This window comes from Bolinopsis microptera, chromosome 2, assembly GCF_026151205.1.
Source record: "Bolinopsis microptera isolate Bmic1 chromosome 2, MBARI_Bmic_1.0, whole genome shotgun sequence".
NCBI classification, from domain to species: Eukaryota; Metazoa; Ctenophora; class Tentaculata; order Lobata; family Bolinopsidae; genus Bolinopsis; species Bolinopsis microptera.
Window position 1 is genome coordinate 17,333,026 of NC_087073.1, and position 15,050 is coordinate 17,348,075.

The 15,050-nt window shown below is 36.3% G+C and overlaps 3 protein-coding genes across 3 annotated transcripts in view; all 3 read right to left on the minus strand.

The window, feature by feature from the left end:
* The window catches only part of LOC134811276 (m7GpppN-mRNA hydrolase-like), an 82,418-nt gene that overhangs the window by 33,598 nt on the left and 33,770 nt on the right, over positions 1-15,050 (minus strand). The window lies entirely within an intron of this gene.
* Positions 1-15,050, minus strand: part of LOC134811277 (GTP-binding protein 10-like) — a 79,821-nt gene that overhangs the window by 31,003 nt on the left and 33,768 nt on the right. The window lies entirely within an intron of this gene.
* On the minus strand, positions 3,484-7,338 carry LOC134811275 (uncharacterized). Its single transcript, XM_063818051.1, has 6 exons — positions 7,232-7,338; positions 6,855-7,037; positions 6,533-6,661; positions 6,241-6,411; positions 5,809-6,057; positions 3,484-5,641 (listed from the first exon to the last, which is right to left on the minus strand). The coding sequence occupies exons 3-6, from the start codon at positions 6,638-6,640 to the stop codon at positions 4,943-4,945; spliced, it is 1,227 nt and encodes a 408-aa protein (XP_063674121.1). The 5' UTR covers positions 6,641-6,661; positions 6,855-7,037; positions 7,232-7,338; the 3' UTR covers positions 3,484-4,942.

Consider the following 15,050-nt stretch of genomic DNA (forward strand, 5'->3'; position numbering starts at 1 on the left):
CACTCAAACATGAACAAACGGAAGCGCAAGCAAATATCTTACAATGCATCTCATATCATAACTATAACATTAACATTAATAAATCCTTGAATCTTAACACTTTTAAAGATCGATTCAAGCATCAAAAATGAGATCATGTCTGGAGAAACTAAAATGGTCGATATCAGACAATCTTCAAACAACAAAAGCGGATAACAAAAAGATATCACGTCATCCCATAACAATTAAACCATTTGAAATACTATATATATACCCCAACAAAGTGAACTACAGTCTTTACCACGTCGGCACGAAACAGCACGCCACAGCACGACGTGTACCTTTCAAGTTGAAACGGAAATCAGATTGGAGATATGAGAGGAGACGTTCCATGTGATGAACTTTATTCTTTCTGAGCACACAAATGTAGTACAAGTGGTCGATGGTGGGGAGATAATGTCCATATTCGTTCTGACAAAAAACCGCTATTTACCACATCCAGCTACAAAGCTGCTCCAAACCTAACTAAAACCCAGAACCACTACATCAGACACAAATACAGATCAACTCTCCCCCAGCTACAATCAGCACAACAACAAGAGACAACGCCCCAGAAATATTAGTAACGGAGAGAGTGAGATACTGACATGTCGACAAATATAGCAGTGACTTTGTCTGCATTATTACAATCTCACAGAGCTAACAATGGACACGAGTTGTATAGACCACGAGAGAATCTGATGATATTACAATAGTACCATCTTCCACATCTCTCAATAGTATGTACCATGTTGTAGCTCTCAACTCACATTTTCCAGCATATGTTGAGGAGTGTAATTGTTAAAATGACCCCCTTTTGTGTCCCTCATGAAACTTAAATGCAGCCTAATCGACCATTACAGCGCAAATGAACAATAAATCCTATACAAGGTTCTCACATACACGCTCAATCTGATTCAAGTTCAACCCCTCCATATACTCAGAATATTTCTTGGTAAACTCGTTCAGGCACCTATCAGGGTCTCCTGATACCCCAGCAAAATACTCCCTCAGTTTCAACTCAAACACCGGCAGCTTACTGATCATGACATTAATGGTTACATTGTCAGTGATACTGTACGATTGGACGGAGCGTTTGTTGTCTAGTTTGGTTCCCTTGTAGATCAGGGTGATTTGTACTGATGTTACACCCAGTTTGAGACTGAGTTGTCGCTTTAGGTCGGAGATCTGGGTCTGTTCGTTGGTGTGGAGAGAGGCTGTGCGACCTCCTATAACTTTGAAGTTAATGAGCATCTGGCGAGGGTTGTAGCAAGTTTAACAAAAACTAAACTGCGGAGCTGGACGGTAAGAGAGAGAGATGTACAACACAATGTCACTATATCACCAAGCACATTCCTAGGATAGTAGGAATTGTTAGTATTAGTTATTAAGGGTATTAACAGCAGAACATTTGAATGGAATGAGAAAAAAAATGTAACGAAAAGTTTTGTAGCAGCCCAGAAAACACGCATTGAATAGATTGGCATCCTATTCACACAAAATTTGTAAACAGCTCCAAAATAGCACATTGTAGACTTATAGTGGTATCCATTTCACATGTAGAAGTGTGAAAAAGTGGAACACGTACTCAATACTCATTTGCTGATTGAGTTATTGTTAAACATTGAATGTTACATTTTAGTGTAAGTATGGAAACTGGGCTGGAATGCTGGTATGCTGCCAATTATTAAATCAAATAAGCAAATAAAGCAATAAAACACGATTCATATTATTTTAAATCATAAATAGAAGTATGTATTAAGTATTTGGAGGGTAGCTGAACGTACAAAATACCTAGTTATATATGAAGAGTAGCAATAAGGAACTAGGACTCATAAAGTAACAATGGGCAATTCCACCGTGACGGACACCACGATTTTGCTGTTTTTTAAAGTTCAAACGAATGTTGTACTCGAGATGTTGTTTATTTATCAGCTCCAACTGTTTATTAGTCCACATTTAACCTTTCTACAGGTTGTGTGAAAATTTCAGACCCCTACCATTATTACTTTCTGAGATAGCACCCCTGTGACGGACGTGACGTAAATATGACACTTTTTTTGGGTGTCTACTCAGATGGTACCCAAATTTATCTCAAAAAGTTATCTATTGTATCTAATTTGGAATTACAATGATAGAAGAAGGTTTAGGGATTTCTGAGATGCCATTTTCTTAGAGATTGCTCAATTTTTGTTTGCGTGGCGCCATTTTCAAATTGTGACAGACGTGACTGTGACGGACACACGTTTTTTTTCAATTTTTCCAAATCTTCCACTTGACACTTTTATCTTGTTCAGTGACATCTACTCTGTATTCATGCCAATTTTTAGGCCTCAAATACCCCCAAGAGGTCTGCAACAGCCAAAATCGTCCATTTTGGGCATACGCTAGGGTATCAGTCTAGGGGCATCAATTATTTCTCTACTTGAACAAATTTATAACTCTGGTAAAACATTCATCACTGTTCAACGCATCATACTGTTGAGACCATCTCCTAAAAGTTTCATTACTTTAAGTGTTTAAAATGTGGAAGATATTGAATTTTTACTTCAAAAATATGCGAAAATAGGGTTAAGTCCATTTTTTGTGCCTTTTACCTCTGAAAAAGTTGTAAGCAAATAAAATGGCAAAAAATCAGTAAATTAAATTATTGAATTGCATATGATGTTATTTGATAGTCTAGTCAACATGGTCAACACAATCCAACCTTATTTGACTTCTATTTGTCTTGGTTTTAGTCAAAATAATGGAAATATGGATAAAAATGGCTAAAAGTGAGCCGTATGCCCATATATGGGCATATACAAAATTATACATAACTCGGTCATTTTCTGTCCAATTTTTGATTTGACGACATAGTTTTGTTGAGGACGGCCTCAGCTTTAAGAAAAATGCCTTTAAAGTCTGTTTAAAGATTTTTTGGAGCATTTTCAAAAAAATGTGACGGACGCGACAAGTTGGGACCCCCCTTAAAAAATTTTTTTCTTAAAAGATACAAGCCTGATAATTTCTACGGTACTCCCTTACCTTCAGAAGAGATAGGTTACAGTGGTTTTTTGAATATAAATAGCACTATGTGGCTCTGAAAAAACTTTTTTGCTTAATTTTGTGACGGACGTGACACCATCTTTGTGGAAATTTTTTAGAAAAAGTATTTGAGTAACGGTTTTGAAACTTTGCATAGCTCTCATTCTTATGCATATGCCTAAGTGTATGGAATTTCATAGAGAAATATTGCTGCATACCCAAACTATGGCCCTTTGAAAATTTGAACAATTTTTTTCATTTCCGAGTAGTGTTCCTTTGAATGAGAAAAATCAAAAGTTAACGCAATATGAAACAAAAAACTTTTGTTGACTTGTAAGGTTAAGAGTCTAATGAACATATTTTAACCAAAATCAGGTGCCTATCTTAACATTTTTCATTTTCACCAAGTGGAACCTTACCGTGGAATTGCCCCAATACATAATATTATCATAATATCAACATTCTTCACGGGTTGATTATCGAGCTGATTTGAAGACAAAACATGCTCTTATGATCATGAGAAAATCAAATTTATCTGCTTAACAACTTAGGTAAGGAAGTGAATATGGTTTATTCTCAGTAGCTTTTGAAGACACCATACAATATTTCTTTGCAGCCAAATAAACAGTTTAAAGAACTCTCTTCAAATAAATATTATGACTTTCCAACAATATTTTACTTTTTAACAAGTGTTATCAGAAAATTGGAACTTTAATTGGATGTTGATTAAAATCCACAGCTAAATATTACCCCCTTGTATTTTCCTGGCGATAAAATCATTTTAATGTTACGTCCTTGCTCAATATAAGTTGGTTGGAAATATGAACCAAGCTCCGCCCATACATTTCCATACCAAATTAATTATCGCACCAGGAATTGACCAAATCTTATGGCAGCTTTTCGATATAAAATCATTTAAAGCCAAATGATGAGTAGCCGGATTTTCGGATTTAAGGTATTATCAAACAATGTTAATAGGTGTGCATTAATGTGAAGTCAAAGAACACAACACAACGTTGAAAATACACTCAAAATGAATTCATGGGTATAAAATGTTTAAAAAGTGAAATAGTTTGACATCTCACATTGAACTCTAGAAAAAACATAATTATGGGACCCATTAGTTGGGCTGAATAACACTTCTTAATTTAGTGAACAACTCTTAAAAAGGTGCAATTAATTGCATATCAACTGTAACACTATCATTAAACTGATAGTATGATTGGTAATTGTTTGTGTATAACATATCAGTTAAATATTCACCGAATTACACAGTTTTCTAAACTTTTCAAACTTTTTAAATAAAATGTGTAATAAAATAATTTTGATATCTATTTTGAATGATATCAATAATCTAACTTGTTTAATCAATAATACAAGCACCCACAAGACAGTTCTTGGCCATTAATTAGTCTTTAGGTAAGATTAAAGCAAACAGGGTATTTAATCAGTTAGAGGATATAAATTATGGTAACGTTATCATCATATTATCATTAGTCAAGGTCTGAAACACTCTCGGCAACAAGTTGTTTTTCCTTTTTCAATTTTCTTTTCAAATATAAGAGTATGAAGAAAGTTCATGAACACAACGTTAACGCATGCAGCAAAACCTTTACAGTAACTGAAATCTGATATCTTCAGATAATTTACGATTAACAAAGAGGTCTCTTGCACTTTTTCGTTGAAGAGAAGAAAATACTGAAATATTCTTACATAAAAACTACAGGGTCAACTCAACTTCGCCAGGACGTTAAGAAACTTGAGTGAAACTATTGTCAAAAGTAAAAAAGATTGGGATAATCAAAAGATTTGAACACTGCACTGCATGATATGTGGCATCATCAGGACCTCAAATTAGCAAGGAAACTTTTTCAAAAACTGTTTTAGCGACCACCAGCTACACAGCAATGTTCTTTTGAAGATGCCAAAACGCCATTGCTGCCAAACCAGTCATTGCATGGAAAACACTAAGGAAGAACCTGGCTCGGTACTCTTCAGAATGTGGCCCAGTGTCTGATCCCTCCTTTTCCAGCAACTCCTCATGACACACAAGCTTCTTTCTCACGCAGAACTCACTCTCGCTCTGCCCTGTTGTTTGCTCTGCTGTTATTTGTTGTGCTGTACCGCACATTTCTTCCTTTTCATTTCCATCACTCTCAACTGCAATACGCTTCTGTTCCCTGACCGCACTCTTTGACAGCAGCAGTAGATTGTACATGGGGTTGTCGGGATCTGGCAGCGAGTCATCTGATCTCTCACGTTTGTGTGTCTTCCAGTCTGGTCTTGTTATCCCACTCATTGGTAAGTTACTTGTTTCTACAATTTCTTTTATCTTCGGAATAGTTCCAAGGTCAGGGTTGGATTTGTCCTCTTTTTTGGTGTTTTTGAGAGGTTCCACTTGTACTGTTTCATGAGTGATTGTCCATTTTGAATCAAGATCAATGTAGATGGCATCATCAAGTTTACTTAGTGGTGTTTCAACAGGCTTCACTTTCGATTCAGTATCAGAGCATGATTTTGAAAGACAGTCATTGGCTTTCAGAATATCATCCAAAGAAGCTCCTATAATGTCACCATGCTTGTTCTGCTTCACATTCTGAAAAAGGGATTGTAAACATGTATGTATGAGTGTTTTCACAATCAAATATCGTGAGAATACAAAACCAGATAAAACAGGTAATCTTGACTAACAAAGCTCAGACAGGAATCAAAGATATATAATATTTTCATAAATTATTCAAATACATTTCTACTAATTATTACCAAATTTAAGAGAGTGAGGTGAGCTTTCTTCTTGTGCTCAATGTAGGAGGCGTGAGTGATGAAGAATTCGCAACAAGTTGCACACTGGATAATTTCACTTTCATGATGAGTAGCAGCATGTCTTTTCATTGGCTCTCTCCCGAACACCTTCTGATCACAACGGTCACATGAGTACACTTTCCCAGGAACTGCTTCAGTCGGATCATCTTTTATGACGGGTTTTACTGAGGTGCTCTTAACGGTTGTAACCTGGAACATCCACAAATCAAGTTTAGATTGTAGCAAAGATCATACAATTATTATCAAAAATATTATGAAAACATTAGCACTTTCAACTTTTCAATTCCAGAAATTACATTTTGAAATCCAACCAACAGAAGTATAAAACTGATTTGTTGGAGTAAATAAGAAATTAGTTTAAGTTATTCATACCTTGAGAACAGCACTGCACAAGCCATCTTTATCCCAGGCCTTTCCTCGATGTGAAGCACTCATGTGGTCCTGATACTGAGCGAGCTTATCATACATGCAACCACACAAAGGGCATTGCAATTCCACCCTCTCCCGCATGTCACTGTTCTTAATGAAGGCTTCTATCTCACCCTGGAGGAGGTTCCTTGTTTAACAATAATGAATTAAGCAGACTTGCCACGAAAGTACCTAAATAATATGTAATTTAGAATAGCACATTGTTTAAAGCTTGACATAATAAAATGTAACCTACCACGTCTATGTGAGGTGCCTTTAGGATAGGTGCTGGTCCTGTGTCTGATTGTAAATGGTCATCAAGCAAATGGGCTTCCAACTCAGTGTGAAATGGGAAGAATTTCATGCACACGCCACAATCAAATGCCTGAAAATGATACAAATTCAATGAAAAGTTTGAAGAGATAACAGATTATGGACTGACTTCAATGAATTTGTTGCGATGCCACAACAACCAGCGTGTTTTAACTTTTAGCATTAGTGTTGCAAATAAATTATATATATTTGCATTGGATGTAGTTACCTACTCTTAATTAACATTGGGCAATGGTTTTGTTTACCTGGATCTGAAAGTGCCGGTGCTTTAGATGATTGCTGATATCATGTATAGAGATAAAAACTTCTCTGCAAATCCCACATTTAAGAAGATTCCTTTTTTCTTCAGACTCATTGCCCTGCAAATCATTTTTCCTGGGTGGAACTCTTCTTTTCTGCTGATTGTTGTTGTTGTTGAGTTACATCTCCTGAAAAAAGCCATAATTAATTATTTGTGTAAGACAAACGCGAACGGTTAATCATAATTTGCTCATTATACATTTTTCTGATTCTAAGTTGACTGCAATATTTAGAGTTTAAATCTGGTTGGCTTAAAATTTGAAAGAGAGAATTGAAAATAAACAGTAGGAGTTGACAAGTTTTAAACAATAAATATACTCACGAGGGTAAGCCTTCCCAGCTTTTATCCCTGGTCCAACTCGTACATTGAATCTTTGTAGAACAGCAGTACTACCATTATCCATTATCACTCATATGATGCATGACTTACTGAATGAGATAACAAGGAGATTTAGATACATGCACATAACATTGTTAACCAGAATATTACATGTTTCTGCAAATGAATTTCAATAAGTAAAACAAAATTTTAAGTAAAACAAAATTTAAATTTTATTGCCATAACAATGAACAATGATATCATAATAAATATAAGTAGACATCCGATAATAAACTTGTTAGGTCCAGTACAACCCAAGATGTCGGCCGACTAACAAAATAAAGAAAGCTAGCATGTTCATAGTTTTTCAAACGAGCATACTTACAATTTAGGCTGTACGGAAATAGCTTTAATTTTATGTCATATTAAAAACTTTACATCATTTTTTAAAATACAATTTAAATTAAATTTAAACTAAGTATTTCTGATACCAAGCTTTACTTGCTTAGAATTAGAGGATGGCGAACACAATGTTGATTTCATCATTACTCTAGTTTTAGTTATTTTAAGACTTTTAGTTATTTTCAAGGCTTTTCCTGGTAGGCACAGGTGAAACTTCACACAGATCCAAAGGATCCTTAGCCATCTTGCCAGTAGAGCTGACTTCTCTGTTGCCTTGTTTTAGAGATAACACTGTCTAACCACCATTCACAACATACACCAGCTGAGAATACTCAACATCCAGGTAGACTATTATATAGAATATAGACTGGTGCTTGCCACCCTGTGGGTCATTGGCCCTCAGCTCTGTGTGCCCAGTAACCACTGTAGCTATATCTTGACCATATGCAAGGTCTTGAGAGTTAAGATGAGGATCAGAAAGGACGGTAAGGTATCATTTGAAAATGTTCCAAGATTTTCATTAAAGTCTAATAATCAAATAAGATGTGATTACTTCACCCCGGTGGCGTAACGAAGGGCCCGCTGACCCTGCTGTGGGGGGGGCACCAAATCGTCGTTTGAATGTGGGAAAATTTTGAAAAACTTAACGGAGGTACTAGCAAAACTGCGCGTTTTGCTCTAAAAACACACCTTTTTAGAGATTTTACCAAAGTATCCTCTAAAATCACATAATTTTTTCAATTATAAGGAGAGGCACCAAAAGGGGAGGGGTGCCAACAAGGGGGAGCGCTTTTTCGGCGGGGGCGCCAACAGGCAACATTACGCCCCTGCTTTACCCGGCCCTGTATGCTAGTCATCACGATTGATGGAGTCGATAAACTGTACTATTTCATCATGGCTTGGTATGGATGATCTACTATCATATCTATACTATCCCATTAGGAAAAGAAGATACCATATCATTTGGGCCAATATTCATCAGACTTCTTTCTGAAAAAATTGTCTTTTCTCAATCATACATAGCATCACAGTATTCCCAGTACCATGACAATCGTCATGGTACCTCGTGCTGTGGGCCGTATAAACGGCGCACACCACCGCCCCGCCTTACATTATATTACTTCGTGGTTGCAGGGCGAAGCCTGTGGGCTGTGCAGTTTGTTTCGGCCTCGAGTGGCGTGTGCTTGCCCATCGAATACACGATTGAAACACTAATTATTTATTGGCATTCTACAGTCTCCAAAACGAAGTACGAAAGTAAATTAACTTTGAGCTTTGTTTTGGCGACTGCTTCATCGATGGGCGAGTAAGTATTTGTTGTTTAGCGGTGTTGAAGATTAGAGCAATTATATAATGTAAATCTCCATCATAATATAGGCTAGTGTAAACATATATAATCAATAATACAAACAAATAGTATAAGTAACTTGCTAGATGTGATTTAAACACATGTTTACGTCAATTATTACTAAAATTAATATTCTTTTTGCTTTAATACAATTACATGTCGCATAATTGATTAGTTGAATGAAACTTGTCACAGGAGGGGCTAAGTGTACTGCTACTAACTGCTGCTCACTCCTGCTGTCGCGCGCGCGCCCAAAGCAGCAGTGAGCAGCAGTGAGCAGCAGTTAGTAGCAGTGAGCAGCAGTGAGCAGCAGTGAGCAGCAGTGAGCAGCAGTTTCTTTGCACTTAGCCCCTCCTGTGTTGTGTTACATTAAATGTCTACGCCTGACGCAGAACTGCATACTGCTTAGCACTTCATGCTTGAGCGTTAATGTTGTTCACAGAGGCGCGCGCTCAATCACAAATAATGAGCGGTTTTTGGAACCCCTCCATTATTATATTAATTAGACCGCAGTGCTCACGGCCTGTACTGCATACTGCGCGAAGGACAGAAATATCTTTTAAATTATTTTGCTTCTGAAATTTTGGCTCTAGTAATTAAAAAATACGACATGTAATTGTAAAATAACAATTAAATAAATCCTGTGCGCGGCGCCTATACAGCTGCACCTAAGAATTTCTCAACAATTTTGGCTGTGCGCAGCGTACTGTATATGTGGTTGAAATTAATATTTAAATTTATTTAGAAATATAATTATATAAATTATAATTAATTGACGATGTCAATTCATGGCAGCTCGGCGCGGCACAGTAGCGCATCTCGCCGATCTAGCCAGAGAAAAGCCTGATTGAGTGCGCGGCGCGGCACAGTAACGCATCGCGCTACAACCTTTTCGGCTCAGTAGTGAAGTGTGCAATAGGCAACAAAATCGTCTCAATTTTTAAAACAAATTATGTCCCTTATAAAGCTATTTTAAGAATACTGCTTAACGCAAGCCGCGCGCAACTGCTGTTGTTGTAAAGACCCGTATAGAGCCACCTCTAAGGGCTTTGAGACAGTTTATTAAATATAATATAATAATCAATAATATCGAAAGTCGTTTCAAAATATTTTCAAACTCAAAGTTGAAATCACACTCACACTAAAAAGATCAATTATTTATATTTTGTCAAATAGTAAAAATTTTAAAAAAAAACTCTCGACACATTACAGTACGTAAGCATGATTAGCATCAGCATGCCTTTCATTTTATTTGTACCACTTAAGTCCCAGAACCTTTTATCTTTTAATTCTGCTCTGCTACAAACTGCTACAAACTGGCACTAACTGCTACAAACTTACCTGGGGACCTCAGGCTATTTAATTATGTTTATGAACATAATAGCCTGAGGTCCCCAAGTAACGGTACTGCTGTTCACAGAGGCGCGCGCTCAATCACAAATAATTAGCGCGCGGTTTTTGGAAACTCTCCATTATTATATTAATTAGATCGCAGTTGGCAGTGCTCACGGCCAACTGCGATCTAATTCGATATAAAAATTCGATATAAAAATTCAATAAAAATCTTAGAAAATTTCATAAAAACCCTTTGTGGTAGTAGTAAAAGTAGCCAATTCAATTTGTTGGCTCTAAATTAATATCTAAATCTGATATTTTAACTATACTACCACTTTTTATTCCTCTTTCTCCTTTAAGAGCAATAATTGTCGTAAGTCAAATCTTATTCTTTTCCTGATAAAAGTCATCGCTTGTCTGTATCTTTGACCTGATTTTCTAGACATTCTATCAGCTAACTTCTTGAAGAACGTATTTGCTTCTCTTCCCATTCCACCTGTTGTTGATAGGACTATTGGTGTAAATGTCCATGTTCCATTTGATATAAAATAATTTATGTTGCTAAGTAAAGTAAGTAAGTAAGTAAAGATTATGACATAACATCATCACAAGTGTCTACAAAATATCATTGCACTAAATAAAGAAATAATTTAAATAAATATATTTTTCCATCAACATTAATAATTTATCAAATTCAATTTTATTAATTAATAAAATCTAATACATTATCTATAAATAATAATTAATACTTCCCAGTGGAATAAAGATTTATAAAACTTTGCCACAAAAGGACGAAACCAAAGATATTCATTATGTGTCTCCTTATTGCTTAAATAACTGGGTCCTTCAATTTTCCCCAAAACTTCATTCGAAACATTCCAAAAATAAAAATCATTTACAATGTTTTTTGAAATCATTTCTTTCTTAAATCCTTCCAATCTAACTTTAAAGCTTAAAACTGTTGAGCAGTTCTTGACATCTGAAGGGAGTTTGTTCCAGTAAGGAATGACTCGCTCCGGAAGAAAAGAAGACTGGAGATTCTTAACTTAAGTTACACTCTTATTACACCTATTGGTTGAAACTAGATTAAGACCAGATCTGCTCATTCTGAACAAACCCGATCCATATTCGGTCAAACCACTAGTTACTTTAAAAGCTTCGATAAGGTCCCCACGTATTCGCCGCTCTGCCAGCGTTGTCAAATTGAGGATATTCAGTCTACGGCTGTATGGAAGAGTACCCACCTCATCTAATCAATAAGACGGGTAGACCGCCTCTGGACGCTCTCCAGCTCCAAAACAGTCCCCAACTTCCATGAGCCGCAACTGGATTCCACAATTGGACACAATACTCAAGATGAGGTCTTATCAAAGCTTTATAAATAGCTATCATTACAACCTTTTCTCTAATAACTAAGTTCCTTACAATCCAGCAGATCATACGATTTGCTTTAGAAATACATGCTTTTATCTGTTCATTCCAAAGCAAGGAGCTATGGGTAATAACCCCCAAATCTTTTTCCTGTGCAGTTACTTCTAGTTCTACTCCATTTACAATATAATTCGAGTTAGGATTATTGTTCAGATTAATATGGACTACTTTACACTTGGCAGGATTGAAGTTTAAGTGCCAAATACTCTCCCAAATTTCGAGTTTTAAAATATCATCAGATACACTTCTATGGTTAGCGGCATTACAAACTAACTTGAGATCATCTGCAAATAATTTAATCTTATTTTGCTGGGAAAATATTAATTATATATTTTTCACATAGTGTGTTGGTATTGTGATGTCGTACATTTAAGTTTACTTTACTTTACATAACAGCTTTATGTAACAGAATGCTGTGATTTGCTTTCCATACCATATGTTTCTATTTTATGGTTGGGTAGTTCTTAAGGGGGCCGGGGGTCTTCATCAAAATTCTCTCAAAATCGACTTTATAGTTGTTTCTGATAGAGGGGAGTGATGTCTATCAGCTGCTTTTGGTCGCATGGAAAAATATTGTTCCTAGCCGAAATTATCGCCGGTCAAAGGTCAGCGCTTCTGTGTAATTGTATTGCGCGACCTTAAAAAGATTTATATGTGGAAGTAGTGAAACTAGCGGCTGCTATGAATGGGAACTTGCAACCCATGGCAACATTGAATATATTAACTTTATTACATCGCTTCCACACTAATTTTAATTAGTTTGCAGCGTTGAAATCAGTTTAAAAGCCTATCTTATTTATAAATCAATCACGGTTTTCCTAAATTAAACGGTGATGAATTGGTGGTGAGATGTCTTTTCTCATTGATTAATGGATGGAAAGCATTGTGTGTTAATGGTAAGTTCACAGTACACTCACTGTACAGTGTACAGTACTTCACATTTCACAACGATAATCCACATTCCATGAGACATAAAACATTTACACACAACATGCACATACTTCACTCTTGGCAGTGAGGTATCCCAGCTGCATATAATGCAGTGTACTAATAGCAGGAGATAACGGATAACAAAACGATTGCTCAGAATGTAACTCTGCCGGCCCATGATTTTCTGAATTGTTTATCAGTTAAAATCGAGTTCATCCAAATATCTACTTTTACAAGGAATACAAATTTTTAAGGAATACAAATTTGAATTTTGATCCTTATCACAGATTATACATATCATAGATAACCATAAATGCTGCGCGTTGGCTGATTGCCTCAATATGGTCGATACATGACAATCAGAGCCCTACCCACAACTAATTGGACCAATTTTGGAATTTTTCAAAAGACTCACCCACCCCCTTCGCAGTACTAACTGTTTTTTCGGATAATAATTAAGACACCCACCCCTTTTGCCGGCTTTTGCGGTACTAACTGTTGAGAAATCACGGTACTAACTGTGTCTTGGTATATAAAATAAGATACCCACCCATAAATTGCTTTAAACAGCTAATTAAACATTGGGAAATGGGCAAATTATACCCACTAATATTTAGTAGGGGTTTTGTTTCCAATGTAGTCGAATTAGATAAAAAGTTACAAAAATTTTACTGTTTATCTGGGAAATGAGCAGCAGACCCACCACTTAGTACAAAAGTACTAACTGCGTTTTGGAAGAAAATATGACCCAGCCCCCCAACGTTACGTACAATTCTGACCTTATGATCCCCCCGAATCCCGATGAGTTCAGTTTCATCTACAAAAGGTAATTCTCGAACAGCTATAGAAAACTGACTAAATTTCAGTATTTTGGTTCAATTATTTCATGAAAATGGCGAAGAGCTAAAGCTCACGAAGGTTTTTATCAGTTTTAAAAAGACTGATCTTAGATTTGACTTGTTTAGTGCCCCGGTCAGTAATAAGAAGAAGCTAATCATTTTTATCAAATTTGGTAATGTTAATGTGGCTTTTGATATGTGTTGGTTCAGCCGAATTAATTATTATATAATCAAGTTTATCTTTCTAGTTAAGTTAGTTGTCATCCGGCCACACATTATGCAACTTAAATTCCAGTACCATTTTCAATTAGTTGTTAGTCAAAATAATGTTATTGTAATTATGAATGACTGAAATGTACCCCTTGATTTATATATATAATAATTAATTAAATTTTTAACGGCCAGGTAGCGCAGTTGGTTAGAACGCCTGTCTTACAATCGTTAGGTTGCGAGTTCGAAACCCACTGACTGCCTGGTCGTGGGGTGAGCGTCGTCGACGTTCAGCTAAGGATCATGAGTGGTCTATGCAGCCCCCCGGTCTACTCGAGAAATCGGGGTGTGAGGGTTAAATGAGGAGCTGCACATTGCAGCAAAGTCTCGGACGAAGAAAGTATGGTACACAATACCTTAACCGTCACTGGCCAAAAAAAGATCCTTCGGCTTCCTGTAATTGGCTGGTTGCACTTGTGTAACATTGTGGCTGTTGGAATACACCGAAGTAAAATAAGTGTCTAGATAAAAAAAAAATAGAAATACAAATTAGGAAAGCAGACCTAAGGAACTTAAAGCAGAAGGCCTATGAAAGTTACACTGTTGTTCAGCAGGTTTTTACATAGGCCAAAAAGCTTGTAACTGTTAGAGAAACAGAAGCCCGTCCTGCAGAAGGAGCTCCATTGCATTGGTGAGCCTGAAATAGATGTTTTGACAACGGAAAATTTGGCACGTTTGGCATATGTTGCATCATAAGTTGTGGTTAAATGAGACCATTGTGGTTAATTTGAGCCTATCCAAAAGTCTCTATGATACACAAAAGCTGAGATAACTATATGAATAGAACTGAAATGGCCTTGACCAAAAGGGTGACTTTCCCAGTCTGAAGTTTTGGCCTCAATTTGTTTTTGGTTCTTAAGGCCTTGGAGAGGCCCCAAAAAATGTTCAGCCCTCTACTATGAAATGCAGGTAAACATCTCATTTCGTTCATACCTACTGACTAGACCATTACTGTTATCTGTGAGATATCAATATTCAATAGAAATAATGAACTTAACTTGTTAGATACTAGTTGATCTAATGTTTCCTCAATAGACTCTTGTTCAAATAAAATCCAACTTACTGTTCACTGAACAGTATTTCTTTAAATTTCTTTAAATTCATAACCATTGGAAACTTATTGTTTTATTGAACCTTTATTGATTATATTAGGCTGTGCGCCATCGACCGTAATATGTGCTGACCATTGAATGGTTTTTTAGTTCGTATTTCGGTCAGCACATTATTTCGGAAACAATCAAAAAGTTATAATACTTCCCATATAATA